General features: G+C 49.5%; 1 protein-coding gene across 1 annotated transcript in view; it reads right to left on the reverse strand.

The window, feature by feature from the left end:
• Nucleotides 1-589: 589 nt before the first annotated feature.
• Nucleotides 590-17747, reverse strand: part of TSHZ3 (teashirt zinc finger homeobox 3) — a 75793-nt gene continuing 58635 nt past the window's right edge. Inside the window, exon 2 of the mRNA XM_032170355.2 lies at nucleotides 590-5469. Coding sequence (XP_032026246.1) covers nucleotides 2264-5469 — 3206 coding nt within the window. The 3' untranslated portion in view covers nucleotides 590-2263. The remainder of the gene's footprint in view (nucleotides 5470-17747) is intronic.

Here is a 17747-nt window from a genome sequence, read left to right on the forward strand (position 1 = left end):
CATGATGTTCCCAGCGTTTTGTTGGCATGATTTGCTGGGGCTAATAAAAGCTTGTGATTATCATATAAATGCTCTCCCCCTCCTCCCGTGGATGGGTTCAGTCTCCTCCCACAATCCCCCTGCCTGCTTATCTGTGGCTGTTTTAACACAGGAGGGAGAACCTTGGGACCCCAAAGTCTGTCTGACTCGATTGGTTCTGTTTCCCGCTGTTGGAAAATCCTGAGTCAACAGGAAGGAGTCACCCTTCCAAAGCTTTCTTTCCCATCAGCCTCCTTGACAGCGCAGGGCCCTGAACTCCGTGCATCCAGAGGAGAGATCAAACCCCAGACCCCCATGCAGGTCACCAGGTGTGACCGGAAGCTCTGATCCTGGGGGTCTGGCAATATCCTTTCTGCACTGAGCATCTAACCTTATGGGCATGTCTTCCTTTCTTGTGAATGTTTATTCTCGGTGCAGATCCTATTCGAGCTGCCTCTGAGTAAGTGCTCCCTGCTCTCCAAACGCCAAAGTTCACTAAAACTCCCCCTGATTTACGCACAGCTTCCGACTGCCAGCACCTGGCAGCCGCAGCAACCAGCTCCGTCATAAACAGATCGCATACAATTTAATTTTAATGTGCTCGTTAGTCGTAGCACATTTCAGACATAATTGTGAACGCAACACAAAATTATAGCAAAAAGACAATTTTAATGCTGCCGTAGAAAAAAGGGTTATATGAAGAGTCACATAATGGTGCTTCATTGTCAACAACCAAACAGGGCACAGAGTGTGTTACGGTGTCTGTGCTGTTTACATGCCAATATTTTATACAAAGGTTCTCATATGGTGTCAGCTGTCAGTTACTTCTGCAAATTAACTGCCAAAAATGGAGAAGAACAGAATCACTTGGAGAGCCGGTAACCACGGGTTACCTTTCATAAGCCTAAAGATAAAGCTGCAGTGTGGGATCTTGGGAGAATAATTAGGAAGAACAAAACAGAAAGTTACCAATTGAAATAGAAAGGCATCCTACAATATGGAATAGCAACCAAGAGGGCTTATAAATAAGTGAAAGAGGTTGGATCACAGAATGCCTCATGACTTTTAAGCAAAGTATTACAGTACAAACATTTTAAAGGCTTTATCAATGTTTAGGAAATACAGTACAAGTTCTTTTTTTTTGTTCTTTTTTTTTAACCTTTTCAAATAGACTTAACCCTTTGAGCACTGAGTTTATTTTGAGCGTTCTTTGATTTCTAATAAATACCTTTAAAAATCATGTGCAAAATAGTTCTGATGCCTGCCAGGGATGTTTTTCCCGGTCTCGTTTATTCAGACTGCTCAAAACAAATGACAATATGATGCTAATAAATATGTATAATTTAAACATGAACCTCTATCAATATAGATGTACTGTATAGCAAAACAAACTATCATACTTTGCTTTCAGATAATGTTTCTGTATATTTTATAAATGCTATCTGTGGTATCTTCTGTATAATTTACAATGTTTGCATGTAAAAAACAAAACCCATAGACCTTAAAAAAAAGAAAAAAGAAATATACACTATACATAGGCACAGCTTATGCCCAGAGCATAGCAGGTGCATAAAACACTGTTGCTATAAATGCAAGAAAAAGGTCATTTAACCACAATCACATTTTTTTCATAAGAGAGTCTGAAATCTATACAATATATACATCTATGTTTCAATGTGAAAATAATATTCTTTTAAATTTCAAGGCGTGTTATACCCCTGCAGACCTGCATAAATGGAGGTTCATATTATTCATTATAACTAAGCTGGTAAGGAGTTTAAAAAACAGAGCTTCATACATTATTATTATTTTATTTTATTTTTTAACCAAATTAATGCAAAAGTGCTTCAAAGTACTCAGAGGGCTAAAGATGAAAGGGTGAGAAATGCCAGCACACTCGAGTCTCGTGGAAAAAGTGTGCCTGATTTCGTTATAAATGCTTAATTAAACTGTCTGTTAATGCATGCAGCTTGAAGCATCGGGAGGATGCTCACAACTAAATCCCATTTACACAAAGTTCCAAACACTTACCACTGCATTTTAACCTTCATATTTTACCAGTAACAACAGCTGATTATGCACCTCTATTAAACACTGTACAGTTATACAAAACAGTCCAGCCCAGAGTGATTCTCTGCAGTTAAAATAAGAACATGTGCCAAGAACAAGAAGTCAGGGGGGCCTGAAGGTGCCTTCCACAGTTTCCCTCAAAGCAAACTGCAGTCCTTTCTATCAAAAGCAAATGCTACTGCTTCTCTAACTCAGAGACATACAGAAGGTGGTCTTCTGGAGATTTCCCGTGTGTTTTGCTAAGGTGAAGTTTAACAGCGTGCTTGCTGGCAAAGGTCCGATTGCAAAGTTTGCACTGATAGGAGGTCCCCAGGTCCTCCTCGGGGGAGGACGTCACCATTTTTTCTGACGGTGACTTGGTTTGTGCTATCTGACTGTTAATCTGTTCAGTGGACAGTTTGGATAAGTCCCGTAGCCGGAAGCCTAAGTGTGACTCTAGGTGACTGATGTACGTGGAAGGAGTCCTGATTTGGGACGCACAATCGTTACAAAAGAAGACGGGGTGGCCAGTGTCCAAGTTTTTGAGGAACTTTGTTCCACCTGTCCTTCGAAGCTGGTATTTCACGTTGGCCAGCCAGTGGCTGATGGTGGTCATGGACAGCCCGGTGAACCTGGAGATATGCATCCGCTCCTGGGGGCTCAGGTCTGACATGATGTACTTCCCTTCCGAGGTCTGCCGGAGGCTGGCGGCAAACTGGGCCTGGAGGATCAGGAGGTGCTGGGGGTTCCAGTTTGACTGGCGGCCCTTCCTCTTCTGGGCAGGCGTCGACTCCTCAGCCTCCTCCAGAGTGGCCCCGTCAATGTCAGACTTCTCGGAGATGCTGGAAGGAGTGGAGGATTTTGACGTGTGGCTCTCTGTCAAGTTCTTCAGCATATCGGATATATCTGACAAGGCATTCTCGCGTAGCGGCGAGTTTGACATGAATGATACGACGGCAGATGTCTTTGCCGTTGTCACCGTGGATGAGGAGGTTGCCGGGGCTGTGGACGTGGGTGACAGAAGCACTGAACCCAAGGAGCAGCCTTTGTCACTCTTCCCTTTTGTCAAGTCTATGGGCTGGTCGTTGTTGACGTGGTAGAAATAGCGGTCGAGGTGGTCTGCCTTCTTGGACTGCAGGGGCGGCGGGGTGGCCACGGCGGCCTTCTCCGCCAGGCTGTTGCTCATCTTGAAAAGCATGCTCATAGGGTCCAGGGCAGGCAGGGAGGGCTTGGCGGCCTTGCCCAGGTGAATGTTCATGACTGACTGCAGGGCACTCAAAGGGTTAACAAAAGGCTGTTCGGGTGGGTGGTCGGTGATGATGGCCGTGCTGCCACTCAAACTGCTGGCTAGGGGCTTCACCAGCTCCTTGCCATTCTCCACCGGCTCAGCCAGGGGGCTCCCATCCTTGCACCCATCCCGCGGGGGGCTGGGGCTGTTCTCCTGGCTTCGGAAGCCCCCATCACTGGATGCCTCCATCTTGATGGGTTCCCCGATTTCGCTGCTACATGGGGAGGGAGTGGCCCGCTTGGGCGGGGAAAGCTTCCCATCCGGCTCCTTCATCTTCTCCTCCACTTTGGCAACTTTCTCAGTGACCTTTTTCACCAGCTCCTCCATGGCATGAAAGTTTGTCTTGGGCATGGGGGACGTCTGGCTGCTGGGTGGAGAGACCAGGGTCTGGTTTTTCGTCGGGGAGACAATCTCACTGTTGCCAAACATGGGTTTCAGGGGCGTGCTCTTCCCCGACGAGCCCAGGGACAACTTCATCATGTTGGGAAGTTGGTAGGCGGCATGGATGCTGGGATAGCCCCCCCAGCTAGGAGTGCCGTTCTGGGCCTTGTTGATTGCGGATGTCACTGTGTTTTCCAGGGATTTGAGGATATCGAGCCCCCCCTTGGGACTCTCTTCTAAGTCATTTTCAGTCAAGTAATGGTATTTGGAAGAGATGTCACACTTCTCCTCTTCTTCACCAGGCTTGTCCTTTTGCTTAGGTTTGTCGTCAGTGACCGCTTTCTCCTTGTCGACTTCCTTCTTGACCTCCACATTCAGTTTTGGGGAGATGCTGGCAGGTGTATTGGAGGGGGACGTGAAGGTGGTGGCGGCCAGGGGCACGGACTGGACTTTCTCGTCCAGCAGGGTTGTGATGGTAGGTGTGACAGGCGTCTCCACAATGGACTTCCCCTTTTTCATAGCCGAGTTGGTGACCTTGATGAAGTGGCCAGTGACCATCATGTGGGCCGTGAGCTCCTGTAGGGTGTCGTGCGAGCTCCCACACTCCATGCACTTCAGGATCTGCGACTTCCGGGCCTCAAAGTGCCATGCATAGCTGGCCCCGTTCTGGTGGCCATACCGGTTATTTGGCGTGATGTAAGGGTTGGAGTTCTTCTGAAGTGCATCGTTGGTGTCTGAAATGGTGGCTTTGGGGGTTCCACCTGTGGAATCCGGGGAGCTGGGGAGCTCCAGCTCCAGGGAAGCTTTCTTCCGAGTGGCAGGGATGATTTTGGCGGCGACAGGAGTGACAGGTTCCTTCAGAGGCACTTTTTGGTAGTGTTTTGTTTTGATCATATGGACGCTCAAATCCTGCAGGGACTCAAAGGAGTGGCCACAGTACATGCACTTCAGCACCTTCTGGGCGTCTTCCTTCCCTTCCATTTCCAGCAAGGAGCGTTTGCGAGGTTTGGACCAGCGCTTGGGGTTGTTGTTATCGGTCTCATGGTTGTCGTCGCGGTAATGCCCCGTCTCGTTCATGTGCACCGTCAACTCCACCAGGGTGTCGTAGGCAGCGCTGCAGTCCTTACAGCGGAATTTGCTGGCCCCCGTGAAGATGGAGCCGTAGAGCTTGCTGCTCTGCCGGTACAGCTGCACGGTGCTGAAGAGGCTGGGCTCCGGGAGCATGCGGCTCTGCGACACCTGCTGCAGCGTCTTAGCCATGGCGCTCTGGTGCCAGTCGAAGCTCCCGCTGCCACAGCTGCTGCTGCTGCTACTGCTGCTGCTGCTGCTGCCGTTGTTCTTCTCCGAGGAGGGCTGGTGCAGGTTGAGGTTGAGGTTGGACCAGTAGGAGTTGGAGAGGAAGTTGTTGTACACGGCCTTCATCTGCTCCAGGCTATCCGACACAGTCGTGTCTTCCAGTGGGACCGTGACCTCCTTGGTCTCCTCTTCGTTCTTGATGGAGCCACTTTCAAAGTCAGCCATTCGGTCACTGGTCTCACTGATATGTGACTCGCTGTCCATTTCGTGGCAGGAAAACTCAGCGGCCGGGGAGTTCTGGTAGCTGGGGCAGGCCCTGGTGAGCTCCTTCTCCGGGCACATGTACTTGGCCGAGGGCTCTCCATCTGCCGTATGCTCCTCTGGGTCTAAACCTTCGTCCACCAGGGCAGCAGCCTTTAACTCTTCAGAAACATAGGCTGCCATGATAACAGGTGGGAAAGAGAGACAGGTAGGATAGAATGAAGAGGGAGAGGGAGAAGGAGAAAAAGAAAAAAAAAAGCATTAGTATGTGTTGATCTTACCTAGAATATGTTCTGGGCTCTCAGGAAAACACAGCAACCCAGATGGGTACATGTATTTGTAAAATTAAACAGTTAAAATGTGGTGTTTCTTTGGAGCAAAAAAAAAAAAAAAATCTGCTCTTCAAACATAATTTGCCACCTTATTCTTCTCAAGGGGCAACAGCTTGAAATTAAAACTAAATTTGAAATTAATGAAGCACATTCTGGAGGTGGCATTCATTTCTAAAGTAATAAATTACTTGTATCAACCTCAGAGACAGCAGTTCCTGTCTGTCAATTAATATGTCTTATGCTTCTCCTACCCCTAATGCATTTCTTAACAGACAGATTCACAATTTAAATTAAGCAAGCATTTTTTACTCATTACATTTTTGAGGTTCAATCTTTAATAAATATAAAGTACAAAAACATCAATAAAATTTTTACCAAGTAAAAAGAAAAGTACGTCCATTGTAATAAAGGAAAAACAAGATTTTGTGGCTTTTTTTTTTTCTTTCTTCCTTCTGGAAAAGCAGGTCTCAGAAAAGCTTAGAGGTAGGTTTCCTGGCAGGGATAGGTGTGGGTTTGTTCCAGTTGAGAGGAGATACCCTGACCAGCTACCACGCAGCCCCCAGCCCTGTCCCCCATGTGAACACTCAGCCGTTCTCAGCCACCTGCGCACACACACTCTCCATGCAGAATTATGTCAGAACAAGTTCAGGAAAATTGGTATGCGGTGCTCATTCCTGCTGTATAAATATATACAAGACCTTCCAGTGGACCTTACAAATGTCAAAGTGTTTGCTCTTTAGACTACTTTGTCAATATTTACTCAGTATAAGCTTCATGGGCATCCAACAGAGATCCTGTCTTTCTGGAAGCGATGTAACTGGGATGTAAATCCAGCATGCATTCCTACGCAGGTGGAGGGCAGGCCACGTGCCTGCAGGTTCTGGAAGATGCACGTCCAGAGACGCAGAGCCCAAAGAATACTTGCGTTAATGCAACAGGGTGTTTTTTTTGTTTTGTTTTGTTTTGTTTTTTTTTTTAATTCTCTTGCATTCGGTGACTTGGGTTATTCCTTACTAAACTGATCTGCCACTGCATACTGCATCGGGGTAGTTTTTTGGACAGTGAGGCGTGGCCAGCCCTGTGGCTAGGAACAATTTCAAGGTAAAGGAAAAGGGGAAATAAAGTGACTTTGTCCTGTCAGCTTCTAACTACTTGTTTGCTTCAAAAGGCCAGTGGGGAAGTGTGTTAGGTGGTTGGAACGTTGCAGTGCTAATTGCAAGGCTGATTTCTACAAAAAGCTCTTAAGAAAGGAAGGGAAGCTTTGTTTGTGGAATTGACTCCACCAACTTTAAAGATTTGCCCCTGTTCCATTTCACATCAGAAAACAAACCAACAACAATAAACAAACAAAAACAAACAAACAAAAACAGTGAAATGAGTCCCTTGAAGCCAAGCAGCTAGGCTCCCCTCATTCCTTCCAGGACAGGTGTGATTCTTTTGCTCCTAAGCCCCCTACTTTGAGTTGCAAGATTCCTAAGCCAAGACACATGGAATCCCAACACTGATGTAATGTGAACTTGGATGGGAACTGTCCCAGGTACACACATCAGCTGCAGGGAGGGAGATACTTCTGCTCATTTGCCAACTACTAAGCAAGAGTCTTGTCCAGGAGCTGTGGGTGTTCTTTACAAATGACCAGAAGAGAGTGCCCTGCTGCAGTCAGCTGAGTGTGAAGTGCTATGGGGAACCTCAAGTTTAAGGCCATGCACTTCGAGATGACAAATAAAGACAGCAAAAGCTCTGTTCCTAGGGCCAGGACCAAATGCTTAGGGAAATACAGCGCTGGCCAATGGAGGCTCCTGTGCTAGCCACAATGAAGACTGTGAATGCATGTGTTGGAAAAGAATAGGAAAAGAAAAAGAAAAGAAGACATTTCACTCTCCCTCACCTGCCCCCCGATAGACTTCCTCGGGGTGCAGCACATTCTAGAAATCTGGACTCAAAACTCCAATGGAGTGGCAGGCCTGAAGGAAGAACAGCTGAGGTAGAATAACCAAGTGTCCCAATTTGCCTGGACCTGTCCTGGTTTCAGCACTGAACATCTTGCATCCTGGGAATTTACTCAGTCTTATGCAAACTGAAGGATGGCTTGTTACTCTAGCTGGGGCACACAGTATGACTGAGGTCAGAGCATCCAGGTGGGTCTGCAACCTCTCTTACAATCCTCTCGGGGAGCAGCTGGAGCAGAGTAGGCTGGGTTTAGCTAGACACAGCCCACTGTCTGCAGAAGTGCACCGGGTGCATGCATATATGACGGTTCCATAGTATGGTTTTATTGTAAACGGGGAAAGAGGAGGAAATCCCATGGCTGGTGTCCCTCCCACTGAGACTCAAGGAAATGCCCAGGCCTGTGTAGATGGGTGAAGATATCAAAGCCCCTTCTTTCCTGGAGATGTCTCTTGGAGCCACAGTCTGCAATACAAACCCCACACCCTGGGGATTTTGCTCCTATTACAGTAGCTCCCATGAAATTAAGTCTGAGAGAGAAATGGCTCCACAGCAGCCACTACAAGAGGACACCAGCAGCCAGAAGAAGCAGAGCCAATAGTGGACATGAAAGAGTCCTCTGTGGGTGAAAGCCACCAGGTGAGAGGGAAACCCAGGGGCTCTGCCAGCCCACCTTCCACCCAGGGGCAATGCATCTCCCCATGGCTAGAGCCTTCCCCACCCCCACCGCACAAGCACCAACCCAGCCCAGGCCGTCTGGAGCACCCCTCCCCAGCACATGCACCATGAATGATGTGACCAGCTCCTCTCCTGAGCTGGCCCACAACACGCTCTGATATGCTTTCTAAATTACACAGCAGGGTCAGAATGTCATCAGTCTGATGACTGAGGAGGAAATTAATATGGAAAGAAAAGGCCAACCTCTCAATCTCCCTGGTGGAACAAGATCCAACTCAGAGGAGAATTAAAAGGCTCCAGTGCCAAGGAGAACTGGGTCCTGGAGAGACTTGGCCTCACTGCACACGCCACTCCTGACCATGTCATGGTTTCTGAGGGTCCTTACAAACGCACGCCCTCATGGCTGTGACGTGGGCCTCACTCCTTGTTCAAATGACCATTTTCTTTTCCTATCTGAAGGTGAGAAGTATTTCCGTAGGTGGAGCCTAAGACTTTTACCCATTGGTTCTCCCCTCCACATTAAAATAAAGGGAAAGGCTGGGTGCTGTGGCTCATTCCTGTAATCCCAGTACTTTGGGAGGCCAGGGCAGGCAGACTGCCTGAGCTCAGGAGTTTGAGACCACCTTGGGCAACATGATAAAACCCCATCTCTACTAAAATACAAAAAAATTAGCCAGACATGGTGGCACACGCCTGTAGTCCCAGTTACTCCAGAGGCTGAGGCAGGCGAATCGCTTGAACCCGGGAGGTGGAGGTTGCAGTGAGCCATGACCCACCACTGAACTCTAGCCTGGGCAACACAGCAAGATCCTATCTCCAAAAATAAACACATAAAAATAAAGGGAAAATTCCCATCCTTCCACCATGCTTTGCAATAATTTCACTACTCTGAGAATATTTATACTCTTGATTACTGAACTTTAAAAGTGTTCCAGAAAATGGAAATGGACCCAGTGGAATGTGGGAACTAAGGGATGAAAGGCACTCCACAAATATGCATCAAGCTGCCACAGGCACCAGGCAGGTTGCCGCACACTGTGCAGTGCAGAGTTTTATTTCTCTAGGCCTCTATTCCCTTCTTTGAATGATATGGGGCACTTGAGTAATATTTGTAAGGTCCTTCCTCAGCTACATGTCTATCATTTTATGGCCTTTCAGAGAAGGTAAAGAGCTGAGCTGTAAAATCGCTTAATCTGGTTCATTCTCTGCAAACGCCAACATCACCAACACTCAGCAAGTGGAGTAGTTCCTCTGTGCTTTCTTCTCTAGACTGAGCTTGACACGCAAAGCCCCTGGCTGGATAGAAGGAAGGGCTCTGGAAGCTGGCACAGCGAATGCCCTGGATCAGGCAAGGAGGGGAGGAAAGACTGGGTGTTCCCAGTCACTGTGCAGATGGTGAGAAGTCAACAAGGGTGTGGGGCAGGGCTGTCGAGAATCTGGTCCCCACTAGGCTGGCTTCAGTAGCCCAGGGGCAGGCACCGTCCACCGATTCGACCCGACAATGCATCACATATGACCTTGGGAAATTCCGCTACTGTCTCCAACAGTATTTGAGAGTATTTAAATTCCTTGTTGCTACTGAACTTTCTGCGCATTCTTGCCTGAATTCTCTAAAGGGAGGGAACCTTACATCCTTAGTCTTGCATGTAGTAGGTGACCAATGGACAGTTGCTGCCTCATTATTTCAAGGAGGTGAGTGGGGGGTCATGTCCAGGAGCAAGGAGTTGTAACAGCCTTTGTAACAGGATCCCCCCTTCTCTCTGCAGCCTCCCACATGGGCCCAGTCCAGCCACTAGCATCTCTCACCCCATCCGCAACCAACTCCCTGACTCCAGCCCCAGACCCTTTAATCTCATCTCCAAGCAGAAGCTGCTGAGATTAATATAGAATATCGGGCTGGTCATATCACCTCCCCATATAACACCCTCAGTAACTTCCCACTGGGCTCGGAAGAAGATCCAAATTCCTCAAAGCAGCCCTGAAGGAAGGGAGTCCTCCCCCATTTGCCCGGTTCCCCTCCAGCCCCTCTCAGCTTCTGAGATGCACCAAGATCTCTCACTCCTCACTTTCTAGCACTGCCTCCTCTGCTGGAAACCCTGGGGCAGGTGCAGTGAAGTGGAGAATGCGGGAACCCACCCTTCCCCAGGCCTCAGGGAAAAGGCTCTTGGGGACAGCAGGGTTTTGACCCCAGCTTTTGTCCCCTTAGCCATGGGGATCACTTGTCTATGGCCAGATATTCCAACACACTGTCAGCTTTGTGTGGTCAGGACCAGACCCCACACACCCAGACCCTACACACCCACACCCCAGATATCAGCCACAACCCTACCATCCAGCCCAGAGTGGCCACTCAATACATGCCAGTGGGATGAATGAATGAATGAATGAGTATCATAGACGGCTGCTTCACACCTCCTAAATAGCTGCCAGAACATCCTGAATGGATCCTGAGTCCAGCCAGTCCCAATGCAAAGCAGATGTGCTGGGGTGAGACCCAAAGTCCATCCTAGGCAAGTTCTGTCTGAGAGTGACTGGCACATTCAGCAATGCCACTTCATGATGAAAGGTCTCCGGGGTAGACAGGATGACAGAACCCACCACCAAGGAAGATGGGAGGAGACACCCCAGTTGGTGGTCTCCTTGCATTGGAGCCTGCCATTCACAAAGCTGTGCCCACACTCAAATGCCCACACTCAAATACCCTCTTTAGGAATGCATTATCGGCCAGGTGCGGTAGCTCTTGTCTGTAATCCCAGCATTTGGGAGGCTGAGGTGGAAGAAATGCTTGAGCCCAGGAATTCAAGACCAGCCTGGGCAACACAGCAAGACCCCATCTTTATAATTCTTTTAAAAATTAACCGGGCATGATGGCCTGTGCCTATAGTCCCAACTACTTAGGAGGCTGAGGCAGGAGCATCGCTTCAGCCCAGGAGATGGAGGCTGCAGCGAGTTAGGATCACATCATTGCACTAAAGCCTGGGTGACAGAGTGATTCTGTCTCAAAAAAAAGAAAAAAAAAAGGAAAAGTAGGCCAGGCGTGGTGGCTTACACCTGTAATCCTAGCACTTTGGGAGGCCGAGGCTGAGACTGCCTGAGCTCAGGAGACTGAGACAACCCTGGGCAATATGGTGAAACTCTGTCTCTACTAAAAATACAAAAAAGCAGCCAGGCATGGTGGCAAGTATCTGTAGTCCCAGCTACTTGAGAGGCTGAGGCACGAGAATTGCTTGAACCTGGGAGGTGGAGACTGCAGTGAGCTGTGATCATCAATGCACTCCAGACTGGGCAGCAGAGCAAGCCACTGTCTCAAAAAAAAAAAAAAAAAAAAAGGAAAAGTGAAAGTGAAAGAAAAAGAAAAAGAAAAAGAATGCATTATCATCCCTCTATCCCTTTTCTCTTGAGCAAATAAGATGGGAACCTCTGCTGCCAGCTCCCATGGAGGCAGCTGGACTGTGAGGGGGAGGAGGTGCTCATTCAAACCAAACCAACAGCTGCAAAGATGCAAAGAAGCACACAGGAGTGATCAGGGACTAGCAAGTGAGGGGCCCACTGGGCACCCGCATTCCACGCTTCCCCAAGTCCCTCCGTTGAAAGAGTCTCTCTTCAAGATGTGAGCCCCTGCAGAATGGCTGCACCCGCTTCTCCGCACACATCTCACTTTCATTACCCCACCAGTGAAGACTGTGTGCTTAAAGCAGCAAGACAGCCATCGATCTCTCAAGAGCTGAGTGCCAAGGACACATTTCCAGACAACTGCCTGAACCGAAGAACTTGGCACGCACAGAACCAAATGTGACTCCTGGGTAGAGACACACATGGATGAGAAATAAAAGCTCCCAAACTTACAAAAGCTTTCTGCAAAGTTTTGTAGCCCAACAGCCTTGGAAGCCCACATGATGGAAAAACAAAACAAAACAAAAAAACAAAAAAAACACAAAGACAAAACACAGATCCTGCCTAATATGAGCAGGTTTATGAGCTGTGTTCACATTCATACATTCATTGCATCTGCTCCTCTCAATGGTCAAGGAAGGTGGAAAAACCATCTCCATTTTGCAGACAAGGAAACAGGGATTCTGGCTAGTTCCACAGCACACTTGCACTGAGGAACCAGTTCTGACCCCAAGCCCTCTGCCGCAACCCCTCAGGATGTCACTGGAGGTAGATGGGGCATTTGCCTGAACTCCTAAGATACACACCCTGGGTCCAGTGTCAGGGGACCACACAGGAAGTGTGGGAGGGAGCACCCTGTCCCCGGAATGAGGAGTGGGCAGCCAGAGAGAACCTTCTCAATTCCCCCATTGGGATCCACACCTACCCCTCCAGGAGGGTCCAGCATCCCCACCCTCAGCTCACCAGTGGTGTGGCTTTCACACCGTGGATGCAGGGATGACAAACGTATCACGTCCGGGGAGAGGAGAGCCGACCCACCATGGCCATCAAGGGTCTGGAGACACCAATTCCTTCATTAATATTTATTGTTATCATTAACTAAATTCAACCTCTAGGTAAAAAGAAATTAATATGTGTCATATAAATATAAAACAGTAAGCTGGGGCATAACGGAATTCATTTCTGGGCAAGGTGGAATTACCTTCATCACACAGTTAGGAATCTCTCCCAAAAGATGAAGAGGAAGTGTTGGCTGGGACCTGCACTCTCCAGCCACGGGGGCCACAGATGGGCAAGTCGGGGGTGGGAGGGGGCACTGGGTGCGGGTGGAAAGAAAAGAAAAGAAAGCATGGCTGTGTCTCGCTCCCCAATGCAATTTCCAAGTAAACTGCCCTGTGAATGTCAGCATTTTCTGGGCTGAAATAAAGGTTCTGAAGTTATAAGCCTCCGTTTTCCCTGGGAAGGTGCTTTGCTGGCTAAAACTTTTTACAGATTCCTTTTCCCCATGTCTTCTTATTACAGATAGCCCAGAAGAACACCCCTCTCTGCAACGAGTGCCTCTGGTCATCCATCCATAAGGAGCCCTGTGACTGTGATGGAGGAAAGAGTAGAGGCAAGAGGGAGAAGAAGAGGCGGGGAAAGGAGGGAAAGGAGAAGAAAGGACTGAAGAGGGAAGGGGCCATCAAGTCATCCCGGGTTTGAGAAGGGTGCAGAGAGAGAGGAGGGGGCCCAGCAGAGGACAGAGGGAGAAAAAGAGACAGGAGAGGAAGAGAAGAATCCACTAGGGCTGGGGTGCGGGAGAGAGAGGCCACCGAAGGGCATGGGAGGTAGGAATGGAGAGAGAGAACACAGGTAATGGAGATTTGAGAAGAGACAAGGACGAAAGAGGTTATTTTCTGGAAAGGACTCTATGACAAAGAGGGCCTGGAGCCTGTGAGTTCTGGTACAGAAGCGGCCCTCAGGATGGCCACCAAGGTAAAGGAGGATGGACCTAGGGGAGCCGCTATGGGTCCGTTCCAATGCTGGGGACTCCGGGCCTCCTTTCTTCCTGCTTCCCTGAATACTCAGATTTTCAAACGACACAGGGTGTTTTTTTTTTTTCTTTTTTTTCCTTTTTTTTTGAGACAGGGTTACGCTCTGTTACCCAGGCTGAAGTGCAGTGGTGCAATCACAGCTCACTGCAGCCTCGAACTCCTGGACTCAAGCTATCCCCCTGCCTCAGCCTCCTGGGTAGCTAGGACTACAGGCACTAGAAACCTCGCCAGGATAAGAGTGTTTTATTGTTTTTTGTTTGTTGATTTTTTTGTTTTTTGTTTTTAATAATTAACTAGCCGAAGGAGATGGAGGAAGGATGATGGTTTGGGAAGGTGGCTGTCGGGTGTGTTTTCCCAAGCAGGCTCTCCAGGACTCATGCACACCAGTCTCTGAAGACCCTCCTGCCCTTTATTCAGAGCCAGAATCAACTTCAACACATGCCTAAGCCCTCAGAAGACACGAAGTCCTCTTCTCTGCTGCAGAATGTGCTTGGACAAGGAAAAATGCCAAGATGCTCACAAAGCATCTTGACCACTTCTCACTCTCCACTTACTTGCCTCCCTCACACCTGGGCCCACAACACAGCAGACTCCAAGGAAATGGCAGGAGGAGATAGGAGGGGACAGTTCAAAAGCCACAGCAACCCGATGTGGCGAGCCGTCCAGGAGGGCAGTAGCTGGACTCTGGAGAGGACCTGCCGATTCTCTGCTCTGTTGCCCAGCCTGGAGTGTAGTGGTGTGATCATGGCTCACTGCAGCCTTGAACTCCTGGGCTCAAGTGATCCTCCCACCTCAGCCTCCCTAGTAGCTGGAACTACAGGTAAGCACCACCATGCTAATTAAAAACAATCTTTTTTTAGAGTTGGGGTCTTGCTGTGTTGCCCATGCTGCTCTGGAACTCCTGGCCTCAAATGATCCCCCAGCCTCAGCCTCCCAAAGCACTGAGATTCCAGGCATGAGCCAGGCAGGACCTGCTGTTTCTGCATTACATTTTTCTCTGGGAAACAACGTGATGTTAGGCAGGGAGGCCCTCGGTCTCAGCTCCTGCCCTGCCATGGATTAGTCCTGTGGCTGTGATGACTGACTTCACATCTGTGAGCATCAGTTTCTTCATCAACAAATGGGAGGAAGGAATGGGAAGAATGCAATTGGCCACATCCGCCTCCCAGGTGTTTGCAGGCAACCAAGGATTTCATAAGGAGTAGGCATAAAGGACTTTTCCAAGTTAAAGAAACTCTGCAAATAGAAGTGCACCAACTGCACAGGGACTGTGCTCCATGGGAGCACAAGAGGCCACCCACTGTCGGGAATCTGGGAGGCAGGGCCAGGGGATGGCCCCTAGGCTCACCCCTCCTCTTGTAAAGGCCTCTGGGTCTCCCAAACCCTCCACGCCGACCTCATCAGGAAAGGAGGAGGTGGGGGGATGAGCACCAAGCCCTGCTGGGGTGAGAGCTCCCACTGGGGCTCGGGTTCTGTCCCTCCTCCCTCTGGGCAGCCTTAAAATGGGGGCTGCAGAAAAGGAAGAAAGCCAGACAGAAAGGAGAAGAAAAAGGGAGGGAAATGGAGGGCAAGGAAAGGAGGCGAAGAAGGAAGAGACGATATCAGACGCACACCTGCAGCATTAGCGCTCCTGACCAAGCATAGCTCTCCTTCCCAGGCCCCGGCCCCTGGTATAGGAATTCTACGAAGGTAGCGGGCAGGACCATGCATTCAGTCCCGCTCCACCCCACTGCATGGACCTGACCAGAGATCCCCAGTGCCCCACTCCCAGGTGTGGGGTTCAGAGCCAGATGCCCTGCAGCACGGTGCTGGCTGGGGTGGCCACCTCAGACACTGGCTCTCAGACTGGCTGCCATTGTCCCTGTAGCCCCCAGCTCCCAAGCTGGGCTGCGTTCTCCTCCAGGCTGAGCCCAGTCCCCGTGTCCACTGGGCTTCTGTCTTGAATCACCTTCCTCTGTGTCAGGGAAAGAGCTCAAAGTCCCCAGAAAATTTCACCTAAATCTCAGCTTATTCTCAATACACCTAGAAAATCTGGATGAACTGATCCATTTGACACAAGAATATCTGCTTGACAAAGGACTCACGGAAGTGCCTTACACACTGTGCCCCCTAGGTTATGCTTATACAGGGCTCTCTGCTGTACAAACGTGTTGCACACCTTGCTATGATGAAGCAAGGGGATTCCTTTCTCAGGGGAACCACACCTGCCATATCAGCTGTGTCTGATGCAACCCAATTTGGAGCCTAGAGCTATCCCCAGATGTCCTGAGGTCCCACACAATGGGCTGCTCAGAGGCAGCTGCCCCTAGACCTGGCCCAGAGCCCTGGTGGGTGTGAGGGATAGATAGACAGGGAGGAGGCTCAGGCCTGGATTGCCCCTAAGCAAACACATTCCCCCTGGCCCTCAGAGAACATGACAAATCAAGATGGAGGTGCACCCTCCTGGCTCTTGACCGGGAGGGGCTCAAAGCAACAGCATGAAGGCAGGACTTCCCTTCTGTGCAAAGAGAGAGAGGAGATCGCAGGGGGAAGTGTGGGATGGAGTGGAGGGGGCTTAGCTAAACACACACTGGGGGGTACCAATATGACTGGATTGCATGTTGGGCCTCTGTTTAGTTATTAAATAAGCAGGGAGAAAAAAAGGTTCTAGAGGACTGTTTATATCTGGTACCGAGGAGGTGAAAATTCAGTGGGGAACAAAAGTCTTCTCCATCTATCCACCTGGGCACCCGGAGTCACCTAGAGATGCCACCTAGGGTGATGGAGGTCATGGCCTTTAGGGACAAAGAGAGAATGGCATTCTTGGATGGTACCAGGGAGACCAGGGGCCTTCCAGGCATCGCTGCTGGGCTTTGGAGCTCCCCAGAATCCAGGGGAATAACCAAGTGCCAGAGGGTCCAGAAGGGCATGGTTTGGCTCTGGGGGAAGGAAAAGTGGCTGCAGCTGTAATGGCCAGGACTTCTGCAGAAGGCTGGCCATGGTGGGATGACAACCTCCCCTAGATTGATTGCTGTTCCCACTAGCAAGGTCAGGAATATTAATTTTGTACACGCTAATTTGATGTAATGTGCGAGATGAATGTTTGTTCAGTTGGGTATCCCTGTGTTAATAAAGCTGCAATGCTTTCATGCCAAGAAAAGCATGGCATTAGCTGACTGGTGAATAAAGTCAGTGTGAATAAGGAAACACCATGCTTTAGCACAGCCAGAGTGGCCAGTGGTGGCGCAAGCCAATGACGGGCTGTGGCTGCTCCTCTAGGGAACCCAAGGCAGCAAGGCTTCCCAGAACACCTCCCAGCTGCTGGAAGCCCCAGCCAGTTCAGACGACTCAGAGCCCAGGATGATTCCTGTTCCTCCAGCGGTGATGGGAAACAAGAGTCCAAGAGTTCCAGAAGCCAAACCTGGGGCTCCCAAAACTGAGTTAAGAAAGACACTGCCCGAAGCTTCTCTCTTTGAATTCTTGCTGCAATGAAAGAACCCCATTGTGCCACCGTCTCAGCAGCTCCTCCCCAGAACAATCTCCCTCCCTTCCCAGCACTCTTCATGAGGGGGATGGCTCAGAAAAGGAGGAGGCCAGAATGTCGGGAGGCTCTCCAAGATCAGAAAAGAGAAGGCAGCTTCCCTATCTCTACAATGACTCTCTTCCAATGCCTTCTGGGGGGCTTGCTCTGCTGCAGTTGGGGCACCAACCCCAGTGCAAACAAAAATAAATGTATCAAGGATGCATTCACAGGACAAAAACCACTGCTTCGGACAAATCTTCAGATAACAAAGAATAAATAAATACTCGCTTCAGGGACCATCTGAGTCACCTACTGTCCTTGGCTTCAAGCACATTTAAACCGACTCGGCACCAAACCAACCATGGAAGCCCACACCAGTCTGCTGTCATGGGGAGTCCATACACTCACTCCCTGTGCCCTGGAGGAGTGCTTCACTGCTGAAATCACCTTAATCCATTTAAGCTACAGGGCAGAGTCGTCATTCAGCCAGCCCGGTGGTGGGCCCATGTCTGGGTTGACAGCAATCAGTTTGTCCTGGTAGCCAGCGATGGTCTATACAGTGAAACATG

This window comes from Hylobates moloch, unplaced genomic scaffold (genome assembly GCF_009828535.3).
Source record: "Hylobates moloch isolate HMO894 unplaced genomic scaffold, HMol_V3 SCAFFOLD_12, whole genome shotgun sequence".
In the NCBI taxonomy this organism is placed as follows: Eukaryota; Metazoa; Chordata; class Mammalia; order Primates; family Hylobatidae; genus Hylobates; species Hylobates moloch.